The sequence below is a fragment of the Archocentrus centrarchus genome, chromosome 5 (assembly GCF_007364275.1).
Source record: "Archocentrus centrarchus isolate MPI-CPG fArcCen1 chromosome 5, fArcCen1, whole genome shotgun sequence".
Classification (NCBI taxonomy): domain Eukaryota; kingdom Metazoa; phylum Chordata; class Actinopteri; order Cichliformes; family Cichlidae; genus Archocentrus; species Archocentrus centrarchus.
The window spans coordinates 22,891,396-22,904,308 of NC_044350.1; the positions used below are offsets into that span (position 1 = coordinate 22,891,396).

The window sequence follows — 12,913 nt, forward strand, 5'->3', positions numbered from 1 at the left end:
ATAAACACACTCGATATTACACTGCTCAAGCTGGCATTGCACTAATTCAGATTTATTGTATTTCACAAAAGTTGTTGCCATCTGCATTAAGACACATCGTTTAAAATTGGATAATATCCAGTAGTTATATTAAAAGTAACAGAGTAAAATGACTCATCGGTGTAATCAAAGCCAAAACAAGTAAAAACCAAAGGTCACATCACTTAAAGGTTTGCTTTCACATGCATCTTATTCATATACATTCATTTTATTCATGTGCTTTCTAGGAAGAAATTTTTGTTATGGTATGCATGATTTCAGTTATACTTCTGATTGTAGCTGTTGTCCTGCTGTCCCCCCTGTCGACTCCGCTCCAGACAGGTTGCACATCCTGCTTAGGCTCTCCTGAACTGGGGCTAGAAGCATCTGACTTTTTATAGAGGGCTGTAGGCATGTGATCATAAACCCCAGAGGCCTTTTTGTTTGTTTGTGTGTTTATAATTGTCTTTCTGCGACAGATTGAGATGTCTCACGCGCACAAACTGATTGAGGCATGGGGACAGAAGTGATCTTTTTATCACCTCTTTGTATCATAGTGTATGTACGGTTTGCTGGATCAAAGATCAAGTGCTACTTCTATGTGGAAGTTTTACAAAAGCAGAATGTTAAAATATTGGCCTTTTGTTGTTTTAGCATGCGTGTGGGGGGTAAAAGGAGCTATATGTCTTTTTTTTTTTTTAAATAACATATTTTGAATAAAAAGCTGCAATGCAGACAGTATGCTATGTTTTTAATCAAAGTATCTGTTCCAACACATAATTGTATGAAATAAAATGTATTTTTCACAGTTTTTAATCATTCTGGGTTAACCACAAAAGGTGTCAACTGTGTTATATTCTGCTGTTTTTAAACTTGTTCCAGATGTTTTTGGTCAACAGGACACCCATGCTTAAAACTAATTGAGCATATCAGACAGGCGTGAGGCATAGCCTTACTCACAGAGAAAACATCATACTTTTATTGCTGAGTCAATATAAAACCAGCCTGATAGCATAAAAGAGCCATTGTGTTACTGGGACTGTATACTTTGTAGCGACAGCATCAAGCATTATTTATTGACTGTATGGCAGTGACATGCAGGAACAGCCAAGTCCAAAATAACAAACTACGCTGTGTTTCACCATCACACTAACCAGCCAACCAAAGCAAACGTGTACAGTAACAAAGATATATCAAGCTCTGAATCCCACTAACTCGGGAAAGTTGCGCAGCCTCAGTGTTTGCACCACAGATCAGTGTCATTTTGCAGAGTTTTCCATGGTATTGCTTTTCATAATCAGCAGTTCTTGCACACAAGTCATTATCTTCACTCCCATCACTTGAAGCAGGTTGTAGTTATATCAGTTGAAAATCCTGTAGCAACTCTCTTTGTTGAATGTAGCTTGAGCAAAAAAACATGTAGCTGTTAAAAACCCAGGGATACATGGTGTGCTGTTGCTTATTGGAGACCTCGTTGTGTTTTGGTGTACTAAACAGGTTTTAAACCTGACCGACTCACAGTGTGTGACCTAGATGTATGTAAATTAGGTCCTGGTGGATGTGAATGTTTCATACTAATAAAGGAGTTTTATATGAACGGTTTTTATCAGCAGGATTATACGGTTGTGTTAATTGTCCTGTCAACATGCAGGTTTACATTTTCATTGGCATGCCTGTGTTTGCTGTTAACATCATTATTAACCCCAAAGACATGGCGGAGAGATGGAAAGGAGCAGCCATACTAAAATCTGCTGAGCTGTACTGGATACTGGTATTTTATTAGCTTCAAAGGTTGCATCCTGTTGATTTCATTTTGAGTGGCTGATTTATTTCGATTTATTTAATCTCTTGGATTTGTTCATTTCTTGAATTTTTATTATTATTTTGCTTAAACTATTGATACAATGTATTCATGTGGGTGTAGGTCTGATTCAGTTTCAAAATTATGAATGTACCAATGGGGTAAATGGAATAAATGGTGTATTGGATAAAAAATAAAGGCTATTTTGACTTTTTAAAAACTACTTTCTCCAGTGTGTGTGTGTGTGTATATGTATATATGTATATATATATATATATATATATGTATATATATGTATATATATACATATATATGTATATATATATATATATATATATATATATATGTATATATATACATATATATATATATATGTATATATATACATATATATATATATATATATATATATACATATATATGTATATATATACATATATATATATATATGTATATATATACATATATATATATATATATATGTATATATATACATACATATATATATATATATATATATATATATATATATATGTATATATATATATATGTTAGTGTTAAAACTACTAACACTACAAATAATATAAGTGATGAGTAATACAAGTAAATATATCCCCATATAATAATAAATGTAAATAGTGATAGAGTTGAGACCCGTTCTGAAGCCACACTTAACCACATGTGAATAAATCACTGCTAACAATAGGGAAAGTCCCTTTTTCCATAGGAAGTGAAGGATAATTACTGCTAATGGTGGGGGGAAAGGGTATAGACAGTATATGAAACTGATAAGGACAGCTGAGGAGAGAGAGTAAAAGTACAAGCAGTGTAAAGGGTACAAGAGGGGAGAGATAGTACAGAGAATATAAGGGAAGAGAAAGAGTTCAAAGAGGGAGAAAAAAATGCAGACAGTATAAGGATAAAGAGTATAAGGGGAGAAAGTTCAAAGAAGAGAGAAACAGTATAGACAATATAAGGGGAGAGAGTTCAGAGGAGGGAAAGAAAGCACAAACAGTACAAAGAGAGAGAGAATATACAGGGAGAGAATTCAAAGAGGGGAAAGCAAGTATAGAGAGTATAGGGGGCTGTTAGGGCAGAATGACACAGGCAATGAATGGAATATATGTATAGTGGCAAGTACTGTACGTACCTACTACTACCAGAGGGGGAAAGTACACTGCTCAAAAAAATAAAGAGAACACTCAAATAACACATCCTAGATCTGAATGAATGAAATATTCTCACTGAATACTTTGTTCTGTACAAAGTTGAATGTGCTGACAACAAAATCACACAAAATTCATCAATGGAAGTCATATTTATTAACCAATGGAGGCCTGGATTTGGAGTCACACACAAAATTAAAGTGGAAAAACACTACAGGCTGATCTAACTTTAATGTAATGTCCTTAAAACAAGTCAAAATGAGGCTCAGTATTGTGTGTGGCCTCCACGTGCCTGTATGACTTCCCTACAATGCCTGGGCATGCTCCTGATGAGGTGGCGGATGGTCTCCTGAGGGATCTCCTCCCAGACCTGGACTAAAGCATCCGCCAACTCCTGGACAGTCTGTGGTGCAACGTGACGTTGGTGGATGGAGCGAGACATGATGTCCCAGATGTGCTCAATCGGATTCAGGTCTGGGGAACAGGCAGGCCAGTCCATAGCTTCAATGCCTTCATCTTGCAGGAACTGCTGACACACTCCAGCCACATGAGGTCTAGCATTGTCCCGCATTAGGAGGAACCCAGGGCCAACCGCACCAGCATATGGTCTCACAAGGGGTCTGAGGATCTCATCTTGATACCTAATGGCAGTCATGCTACCTTTGGGGAGCACATGGAGGGCTGTGTGGCCCTCCAAAGAAATGCCACCCCACACCATTACTGACCCACTGCCAAACCGGTCATGCTGAAGGATGTTGCAGGCAGCAGATCGCTATCCACAGCGTCTCCAGACTCTGTCACGTTTGTCACAGCAAACCTTTTGCCACAGCTCACATTGATGTGCCATCCTGGATGAGCTGCACTACCTGAGCCACTTGTGTGGGTTGTAGAGTCCATCTCATGCTACCACGAGTGTGAAAGCACCACCAACATTCAAAACATCAGCCAGAAGGCATAGGTACTGAGAAGTGGTCTGTTGTCCCCACCTGCAGAACCACTCCTTTATTAAGTGTGTCTTGCTAATTGCCAATAATTTCCACCTGTTGTCTATTCCATTTGCAGAACAGCGTGTGAAATTGATTGTCAATCAGTGTTGCTTCCTAAGTGGACAGTTTGATTTCACAGAGGTTTGATTTACTTGGAGTTATATTGTGTTGTTTAAGTGTTCCCTTTATTTTTTTGAGCAGCGTATATATATGCTGGATGAAAGTAACAATAAATCTCCAACACTACATGCCTGAATGCACTGAGCCGCTGCCTGATTAGATATTAGCATTATTAATCAGTTGAACAGTTGAACCTAACAGAGTGGCTGGTGAGTGTATACTGTTTCATTGGTGAGTGCTTATGTTAAAGTTTCAAATAATGAGGTCAGAATATGTGGAAATAATCTTTTCGAGATAGAGGTTTAGGCTTCAGACTGCTCTGACCTCTCGGTTTTTCCTATTCTTGGATCATCGTGTCTGCGGACACATCTTTATGATATATGGTTCTCTCTGGTACACAGCTCTGGCTGTGATTACAGAAGCCTCACAAACTGGCTGTTCAAATCTTGCATTTGGAGCGAAAGAATAAAAACAAGGAGATGAAAGTGAGCAAAATAGGTCATCATAAAATTACTTTATTCAAACTAGTTACTGATTGTATTCATTCAAATTTCTATCAGGTTTTGTCTATCTTGTCTGCCTGCAATTATAAACTAGACTATTATTTTCAGATAAGCACAAAGCAGATACTCATTTTTTATGTGTACTTAGAAAAAAGCGACATCGCATGAAAAATGCAAATACTACATTGCAGTAAAATGTACTTAAATTAGTAGCAGTTGTAAAGCTTTCCCTTTTTTTTTTTTTTTAGCTTTTTCATTACCAATCTTTTTCTACAAGGTTAAACTACACGTTTATTCTGAGAAACATCTGCTGACAAAGTAGAAAAATACATTTAAAAAAAAAAGGACTCATAGGTTACTGGGTGGTGTTCAAATATTTATTATACAGTTTAATGGAAACAAACATAAAAGTAACATTAAAAACATGCATTTTGTGTTAAAAACACAAGATCTTTTTAATAAATGCAACATCTTTTCAATCTAAAATGTATTAAAAGCTTGTGTCCCCAAAGAAAAATAAAAGTTCAGACAACTTTAATATAATTTGATTAAAATTCAAATTTAGTCAAGAAGAAGCAGTATTGGACAAACAAGCAAGTTTTTATCTTCACACAAGTTTAACTGTTGTGGGTGACAACTGAAAAACAGAAGTGGGAATTCAAACAATCTCAATATCAGTGATCCAGTTCACTTTTGCACAGTAGTGCAGAGAATGTCGTCTTAGATCCAGCTTCTTTTTGCCATCTGTAGAATCGTACATTTTCATCCCTCCACCTCGAGAAACACGATTCTTTTGGCCACGCTCTCCTCACCGTATTTCTCCTGCAGCTGTTGGAAGACGCCAGGATCAGCCGAGAGCAAAAGTCTGTCATCACAGCGATTCCAAAATGGTCCAGAAATGGAGGAGGGATTCAAAAGCAGGTCGAGTGCAGCAGAGAAGTCTCCGCTGGTCTTCAATAAAGTTTTGGTCACACTAATTAAATCCTAGAGGAAAAAAAAAAAGCAAGGGTTGGAAATGACTGAACACAGAGAAAGCTGTAATTTCTACAATTACTCCTTTTATGTTTGAACAGCTGATTCACTGATGCATAAAAGCTGAAAGAATATAACACAGGAGAAATAACACAAGTAAGATTCTGGATTAAAATAAAGACCAGTGTGCTTTTAAAAAAGTAGACATACTGCACTGTAACACTCACCTGATCTGTCTGGTTCATGAGGTCTCTGATTCGCTGCTTGTCCTCCTCTAACAGGTCCTGAGTCAGAGAAGGTGCAGCACCTTTCTTCACTGTCGGCTGTGGGTTTGAAGGAGCTACTGAACGGTCACCAATGACAGACTGAGAGTCGTCTTCCTGAGATTCACTGTCAAATATGAACAGGTGGGCCTTGGAGGTTGCACCAACAGCCTCAGACACTACAGGCTTAGCAGCTGCAGGCAGGCGGTGTGTCTCTGCTATACAGTTGTTACTAGTGGCCTGAGCCTCTTCCACATGATTCAGAAGAGTCTGTGTGGGTCCAGGTTTAGAGGTGGACTGTCTGGTACCAGGATTAGGAGTAGTGTCTGAAGGTGGGGGGTGGGAGGAGGTCAATGTAGCTGCTGTTTGTGCAGAGTTTTGGAGATCTGGAGCTTCAAGCTCATCAGACTATGAGACAGAAACATAACCGTATTAAAGAATGACTTTTAATGAAGGCTTTAGTTGGGCAGCAGGTGCTATCTCAACATGAACAAGAAGATGTGGATGTTTTCTCAGACAAGCTTTTAAAAAAAAATTAAAAAAACATTCATCGAAACAGCCTATATTCAACCAACCATGACATCCTCTCTATTATCATTGTGGTCACATAAAAAAAATAACAGAACGCATCACTATAAAAATTAATTAAATTTCCACAAATTCATACACAGATCTTGCAGTTTTTCAAACAATGACAAAACACTTGAATTACAGAAATTCGTCAGAATGTCATAAATAAATAGGAGTAAGTCAAACAGCTAGCATAATTATTTACAATGGCTTCTAGACTGCACCTTTTTGTTTTCATTTTTTTTTTTTTTTTGCGTTTTTGGCCACAGCGGCTTTTGTTAGCAGTGGAGAGAGACAGGAAATGGGGGAAAGATACAGGGGAAGACACGCGGGCAATTTGGCGACAGGCCGGGACGCGAACCCGCGCCGCCCGCACTGCAACGCGGCATATGTATGTCGTCACCGGCTTCACCACTAAGCCACCCAGGCGCCTTGTTTTCATTTTTTATACATATATTATTATGTATGAAGTGAAATGGAAAAAATACTAATGTCCTGCCAATGTATGCTGATTGGTGGTCTGAGAATTTATGACAGGGCATACTCTCACGATGGCTCCAAACTGTGACAGACGTTAGGAGTGCAGTTAAATCAAAACAGAAATGGACATGTCTGTAAAAGAATCAGAGGGTCGTGTTGGTCAGCAACTAGCAAAGAATCAAGAAATTCTCCTCTGCGGTTTCATGCTTTAAATCAAGATGGTGAATGCTGTAAAGTGGTACTTGTGGTGCTCTGATGCCCTCGACTATTCATAGAAAGGTATTTACAACAATCAAAATCTTAAATTTTTTAAATGTAACTAAGGCGTCTACTGTGACTACTCCTATTAAAGCATGATGAACAATGCTAGAAAGAACATTTATTGCCTGCAAATGTTACATTTTTGGGCCACAGCTCCATAAGGCCCCATGGGATACCCCAGTACCCCTGATGAAACCAGGAGTCAAGATACTGGAAACTGTTGAGTGTGTGGTGATTTTACCAAGTGTATCAAAACCAGAGTCCTACCTCACTTTCATCTTCAAACTCCTTCGTTGCCAGTTCAAGAATCCCCAACTTTCTCTTCTCTTTTTTCTCCTCTGCGTTCTGTGGCACTGATTTGGTTTCATCTGAAAAACACAAGTCTATCATCCCACATGACAGAACATTTACACACATCTCTGTAGCAGAAAGTCCTGTAAAAAAACAACAAGACATGCTCTTTGACTCATGAAAAACCTGCTTGTGCTGTTTCAGACACGGTTGCTGGTGTATTCTGCTCCTCATCGCTCTCTGCTTCTGCTGCCACAGTCTCTCCTCTGGCTTTCTTAGGGGGCGGCTGGTCTAAGGTTGTACCTTTTTGAAGAGCAGACTTCACAGCTGATTTTGTTTCTTCAGAGGCTCAGGAGATGATGTAGATCGAACTGTTTGGGTTGATGATGACCTGAGTTTTTTGCCGTACGGTTCAAGCTCAAGCTGCCTACGAGTCATTCGGCGTGGCTTTTGTTCCAGCATTGGGGAGACCTTCTGCTTCTCTCTCAGCTTTTTGATGAGGAAGTTTTGGGCGGGGACTCCCCAGATAAACTTTGTTTTTGTGGGGAGACAGTCACTTGAGGCCCACCTCTTTCTGCTTCTGTGGTCTCTGCTGTAAGGAGTTGGGTCTCTGCCTGTAGGTTTGCACAAGGTGCCACAGTCTGAGAGGACTGAGCTGCTTCGGCTTCTACAGTATCTGATTGTTGGCCATCAGATGGTTGTTCATCTGTTTTCTGGCTCACATGCTGCGCTTGTTCTTGGAGGGAGATGGATGTCTGAGCATCTACATTTTCTGGTGCGTTTCCTGTTTGTATTAACTGTGCATTTGCCTGTGGATACACCCAGTTGTATTCAATTAAACTAAATCATATGTTAGTCACTGTAATACAGTATACAAGGAGTGAGTTCTGGCCCACCTGTGTTAGGTCTGTTTCTAATACATCTTCTTCACATGAAGATTTTTGAACCGCTGTCTCTTGATTTCCTTCCACCTACAGGCAGACAGATGAGAAGCTTCAGGATTAATGTCTATTAAAGATGTGACTGTTAGCAGCCTGAAAATATTCCAAAGTTGAATTTGCTTAGTTAGTAAGTTTTTTCATCCACTGGCGCCACCCAGTGGTAACACTTTGCCCCACAACAGCCAAAAAAAACGATGTAAAAACAAAACAAAACAAAGAACACATTGGAAATAGTGTCCAGATAGTTAATCACCTCTGTCTTTTCTTCTGCTGTCTTACTGCCTTCTGTCTTTTCCACCTTCGTGGCCCCCGTCTGTTTCTTAGCCAGTCGTGCTTTGTAGCGGTATTTCATTGACTGCCAGCTGTGACTGGTCACACACCGTTTCTCCATCTCTTGCCAAAGCCGGTTCCCCCCAGTCTCAGTCTTGTGTTTGCTGACATAATTTAAAATGGCAGCATCTTCTTCCGGACTGTAGGCATTTCTGCCTAGTTATAAAAGAGTGCAGACAAAATGTAGATAATGAAATTAGACTATTCACATTTCTAATTTAACACTAAACAATCTAAGTAATAAAAAAATGCAAACGTAAAGTTTGATTCAAGCATATTTCAAAATATTTACCCAAGTCCTAGTTACATGTGTAAGACACGATCCTTACAAATGTAAAGTCTGGGGTTTAGTCATACCTCCTGTGAGTTGAGGAGAGACATTTTTGCTGCTATTGAGTCTAGCAGAATGTCTTTGGACTTAGGATTTAGCTTGTAGTCCTCTAAATTCAGTTGTTCATCCTTCTCAATACAGTCATGAATATACTGGGTGGACACATACCTAAAAAAGTAAACAAGAGTTATGTGATAAAACAAGTGTGCTCCAGTGCTGCCGTGTGTGTGTGTGCGTTTGTATCAACTAAACCATAAGATATAAATCATAAATGGGGTAAACAAAATTATCATCATCAAAATAAAGTGGTGGTAGCAGGGCTAAGATCATGCAATTTCTTCTTCTGACTGACTGACTGACAAGATTATATTTCTTGAATGCAAACACCTGCTGATATCGACATGAATTTCAGTTCCTACCAGTGAGCGGTGGATTCTGGAATGGTGCTTCTTTCCTCAGGATCAATCAGCAGTATTGCTCCTGGTTGCTGGACATTGCACAACATCCCTCCTCCAGCTGTGATGAGTGGCTGGAGTTTGCTTTTGATGGGACCCGGTCGCAGGAAGAAACACATGGGTTCACCCTCCACAGTCAGGAAGAGAACTGGAGAGAAGGCAGGCTGGGCCACATCTTGTCGTTTGGACGGCATGGTCAGGATATCTCACCTGGCTGAAGAAATTAAATTACAGGCAGTACTATTAACTGTACTACATTGATGATATGACTCCAGTAACACTAAGAGGAACCTCGGACTCATTTTTGACTGGTTATGTCATTTAATTTGAATATTTAACAAATACATAGGACTGTTTTTTTTTTCCATCTGTGCAATATCTCTAATCCTGATCCTGAAAAACAATTTCATACATTTATTACTTCAAGCATGATCTACTGCAATCCATTACTATCTGGTTGCTCTAAAAGCTCCCTGTAATGTCTTCAGTTCCAAAATGCTCCAGTGAGAGTTCTGACAGGGAAGAGAAAGAGAGACCATATTTCTTCCATATTAGCTGTTCTTCACTGGCTCCCTGTCAAATCTATAATTTAATATCACACCCCATTATATCAAAAAGACCTCATATTATCATCCCGTTCACTGCTACCCATTGACCAGTCATAGGCATTTGTTTTTATTTTATTTATTTAAATGGATCAGGATTAGTCAATGCTAGCAAGTAGTGACAGTCAATATCATATCATTTTATGTTATTGGTTTGTTAGACATTTCTCTGGTTAAAAAGTAAAACGCATGGTTTCCAGCTGGTATAATTTAATGCATACAGAGGAATAAAACACTGAGGAAAACTCTTGACTGAGGTTCTCATAATTCATGCATGAAAGGGTTAAATAAATACTGAATAGGCCTTGGCAGGTACTGCTGTGAGGTGCAATCTAAATAACAAAATTTTAAGGTACATCTCCAACAGTAGATCAAAGAAAATCAGATCTGTTAGCATTCATTTTAAGAATTCGTAATACATTATTTAGCGTTTGTCGATGAGTTGTATATTTGTATACTATTCCCTGTATAATGAATATTTACGTAACGACGTAAATGAACAGGTTTGCTGAAATATAGCGTGTAAAATAAACAACTATATTTTTCTGTTTACTTTTGTACATTATAAAACAGTCGCTGAAATTCACGGCGAGTCATTGTGGCAGATTTATTTGTGGGGGAATATTGTAAAATCAACTAGAAACTGCAAAACCGCACAGAACCAGTTCAAGCGTAAAAATATGATGGACAGAATAAGCTTTAGGCCACCGCTGAGCCACGTTTTTCAGGCTCTCACGTGAACGGCAGGAGGGAGGTTTAGCCCGAAATGCAGCAGACTGTACAAAGAGCACTTAAAAGTGGCAGCTTAATTTAGAAACTGTATTATAACTTACCTTGCAGTTTAATGCCTTCTTAGCAGAACTTTCCCGCCCCAGTAAAGCATAGTAAAACTTACTTCCGGGTCTTTTTCTTCCTCGGTGAATTGTTTACAGTTAGAGGTGCAATACCGCCCCATACTGGTTGCATCCATAATATACAGTAGAGGAAAAAGTACTGTTAAAAAAAAAAAAAAAGCTCATTACAAGTAAAAGTCGTGAAAAATATAAATTTGATCTATATTATAAGATAGAATGGTCTTTTTGTCTCACTCCTTCTGGAGATCGGCCACATCTTCATTATTGAAATCTGTGCAAATGGGGAGTTTATGTATACGTGCATGTTTATGTTTTGTTAAGAAAGGGTATAAATGGGATATTCCCTAGAAGAAAGTGTTTCTGAGGTAAACAAACAAACAAACAAATAAAAAGAAATCCCCTTTCCTATTGGTGGAAAAATGCACCACATTAACTAATCAAAAATTACATCAACGTGGTATTTGGTTGCTGATTAATAAGTGAAAGTTGTGGGAGTGACGGTGGGGAGAGACTTGTGATGTTTACAGGGGAACCACTAAGAGGCATCCCTGAACACATGAAAGTCAATGAATGTATTTCGGAACTAGAAGTTCACCCCAGAAAACGTCCAATAAACTATAAGTGGACGGGTGGTAGGTGCATGTTTTATCACCTGTCCTATAACGTAGTGTATTGCCCAGTGCATTTAGACCCTATAATGTCCAGTCAGCTTCCCACGGGAAAAAACTTATACTTCAAATCCAGGAACTATGTGTAGTGTATGTAGGTATGTAACGACAGTATCAGGATGTCTGTCCTGGAAGAGAGGTTGTCTTCGTTTTGGGTTGACTGTGGTAGAATGTTTTTCCCTTATGGAAAAAACAATGTGATAGAAGAAGTCCGGCCTGATCCTGGAGATCCTGCAGTACCTAGGCTTTAGAAAGTTGTAACCTCTCCTGATGCAGTTGAACACTGTGATAACAACTTTCTGGGGACCAAAGTTTTTCTCTTGTTACAATCAATACAAAACAGTACAATTACATTTATGTTGAATGATGTTATATCTAAATTTTTGCTATAATCAGAATTGTTATTATATCAGTGTTTGACTGTATTATTTTAACAAGAATATGATTTCTGTCTCATGCTCCACCCTGCCAGTTATGCCTAGCTATGGTTGTTGTTGAGTTGTGAAATATTAACAAGAAGGTATCTCTGCTGTTTACCAGTAGTGAGTTATGTTGTTCTTAATAATCAATTAGACATCTTCAGTTTACATTGGCCACAGCCAGAAAATCTCCAATATGCTATCAGTACCAGATGGGAGCCAGCCAAGGTGGGCGTAACCTACCAAAAGAAATATTAATAAACAAAAATGGAGGGACCTGAGTATAATCATTGGTTGGGCCAGTTCCTTGAGTGTAGTGCCTTAGACTCATCAGGCCTATATTTTATGGGGTGGACTGTATTTTTAAGCATGTTATATATTGTGTATTTTGTTCAGCAAAGGAGTTGGTAATACTGAAATGAAGTCACTCTGAAATCTATTGGAGAAAGTATTGTAAAGTATTAATGACAATTTCAGTTCTGCACAAAAGCATACAGTAAATATATATTTAACTGCATTACTTCAGTAAATGTGCTGAGGTTTAGAGATTATTTTTCATAGGCCTCTGTGCAGTCCTGTGAAAAACGAAGTACACCCCGTGATTCAGCAGCTTGTAGGTGCCCCTTTAACAGCAATAATTAATAATCTGATGTTTCACTTTATCAGTCTCTCATATCATTATTGAACAGTTTGGCCCACTCAGCAGTGCTTCAGTTCATTGAGGTTTGCACAGTATTTTAATCAGGTTGACATCTGGACTTCAACCGGGCCAGTGCAACACCGTGATTCTTTTTCAGATACTCTCTTATAGATTTGCTGCTGTGCTTGGGATCATTGTCCTGTTTCATGACTCAGTTTGAGCCAAGTTTTAGCTGTTGG

The 12,913-nt window shown here is 38.7% G+C and overlaps 1 protein-coding gene across 1 annotated transcript; it reads right to left on the reverse strand.

The window, feature by feature from the left end:
- Positions 1 to 5,356: 5,356 nt before the first annotated feature.
- Positions 5,357 to 11,011, reverse strand: LOC115780660 (telomeric repeat-binding factor 2-interacting protein 1-like). Its single transcript, XM_030729970.1, is given in 12 exon segments — positions 5,357 to 5,578; positions 5,794 to 6,237; positions 7,408 to 7,508; positions 7,618 to 7,756; positions 7,759 to 7,925; positions 7,928 to 8,240; positions 8,328 to 8,402; positions 8,626 to 8,858; positions 9,060 to 9,122; positions 9,125 to 9,201; positions 9,453 to 9,702; positions 10,927 to 11,011. Coding segments are annotated over 11 exon segments (2,064 nt in total). The 5' UTR covers positions 9,683 to 9,702; positions 10,927 to 11,011.
- Positions 11,012 to 12,913: the final 1,902 nt, after the last annotated feature.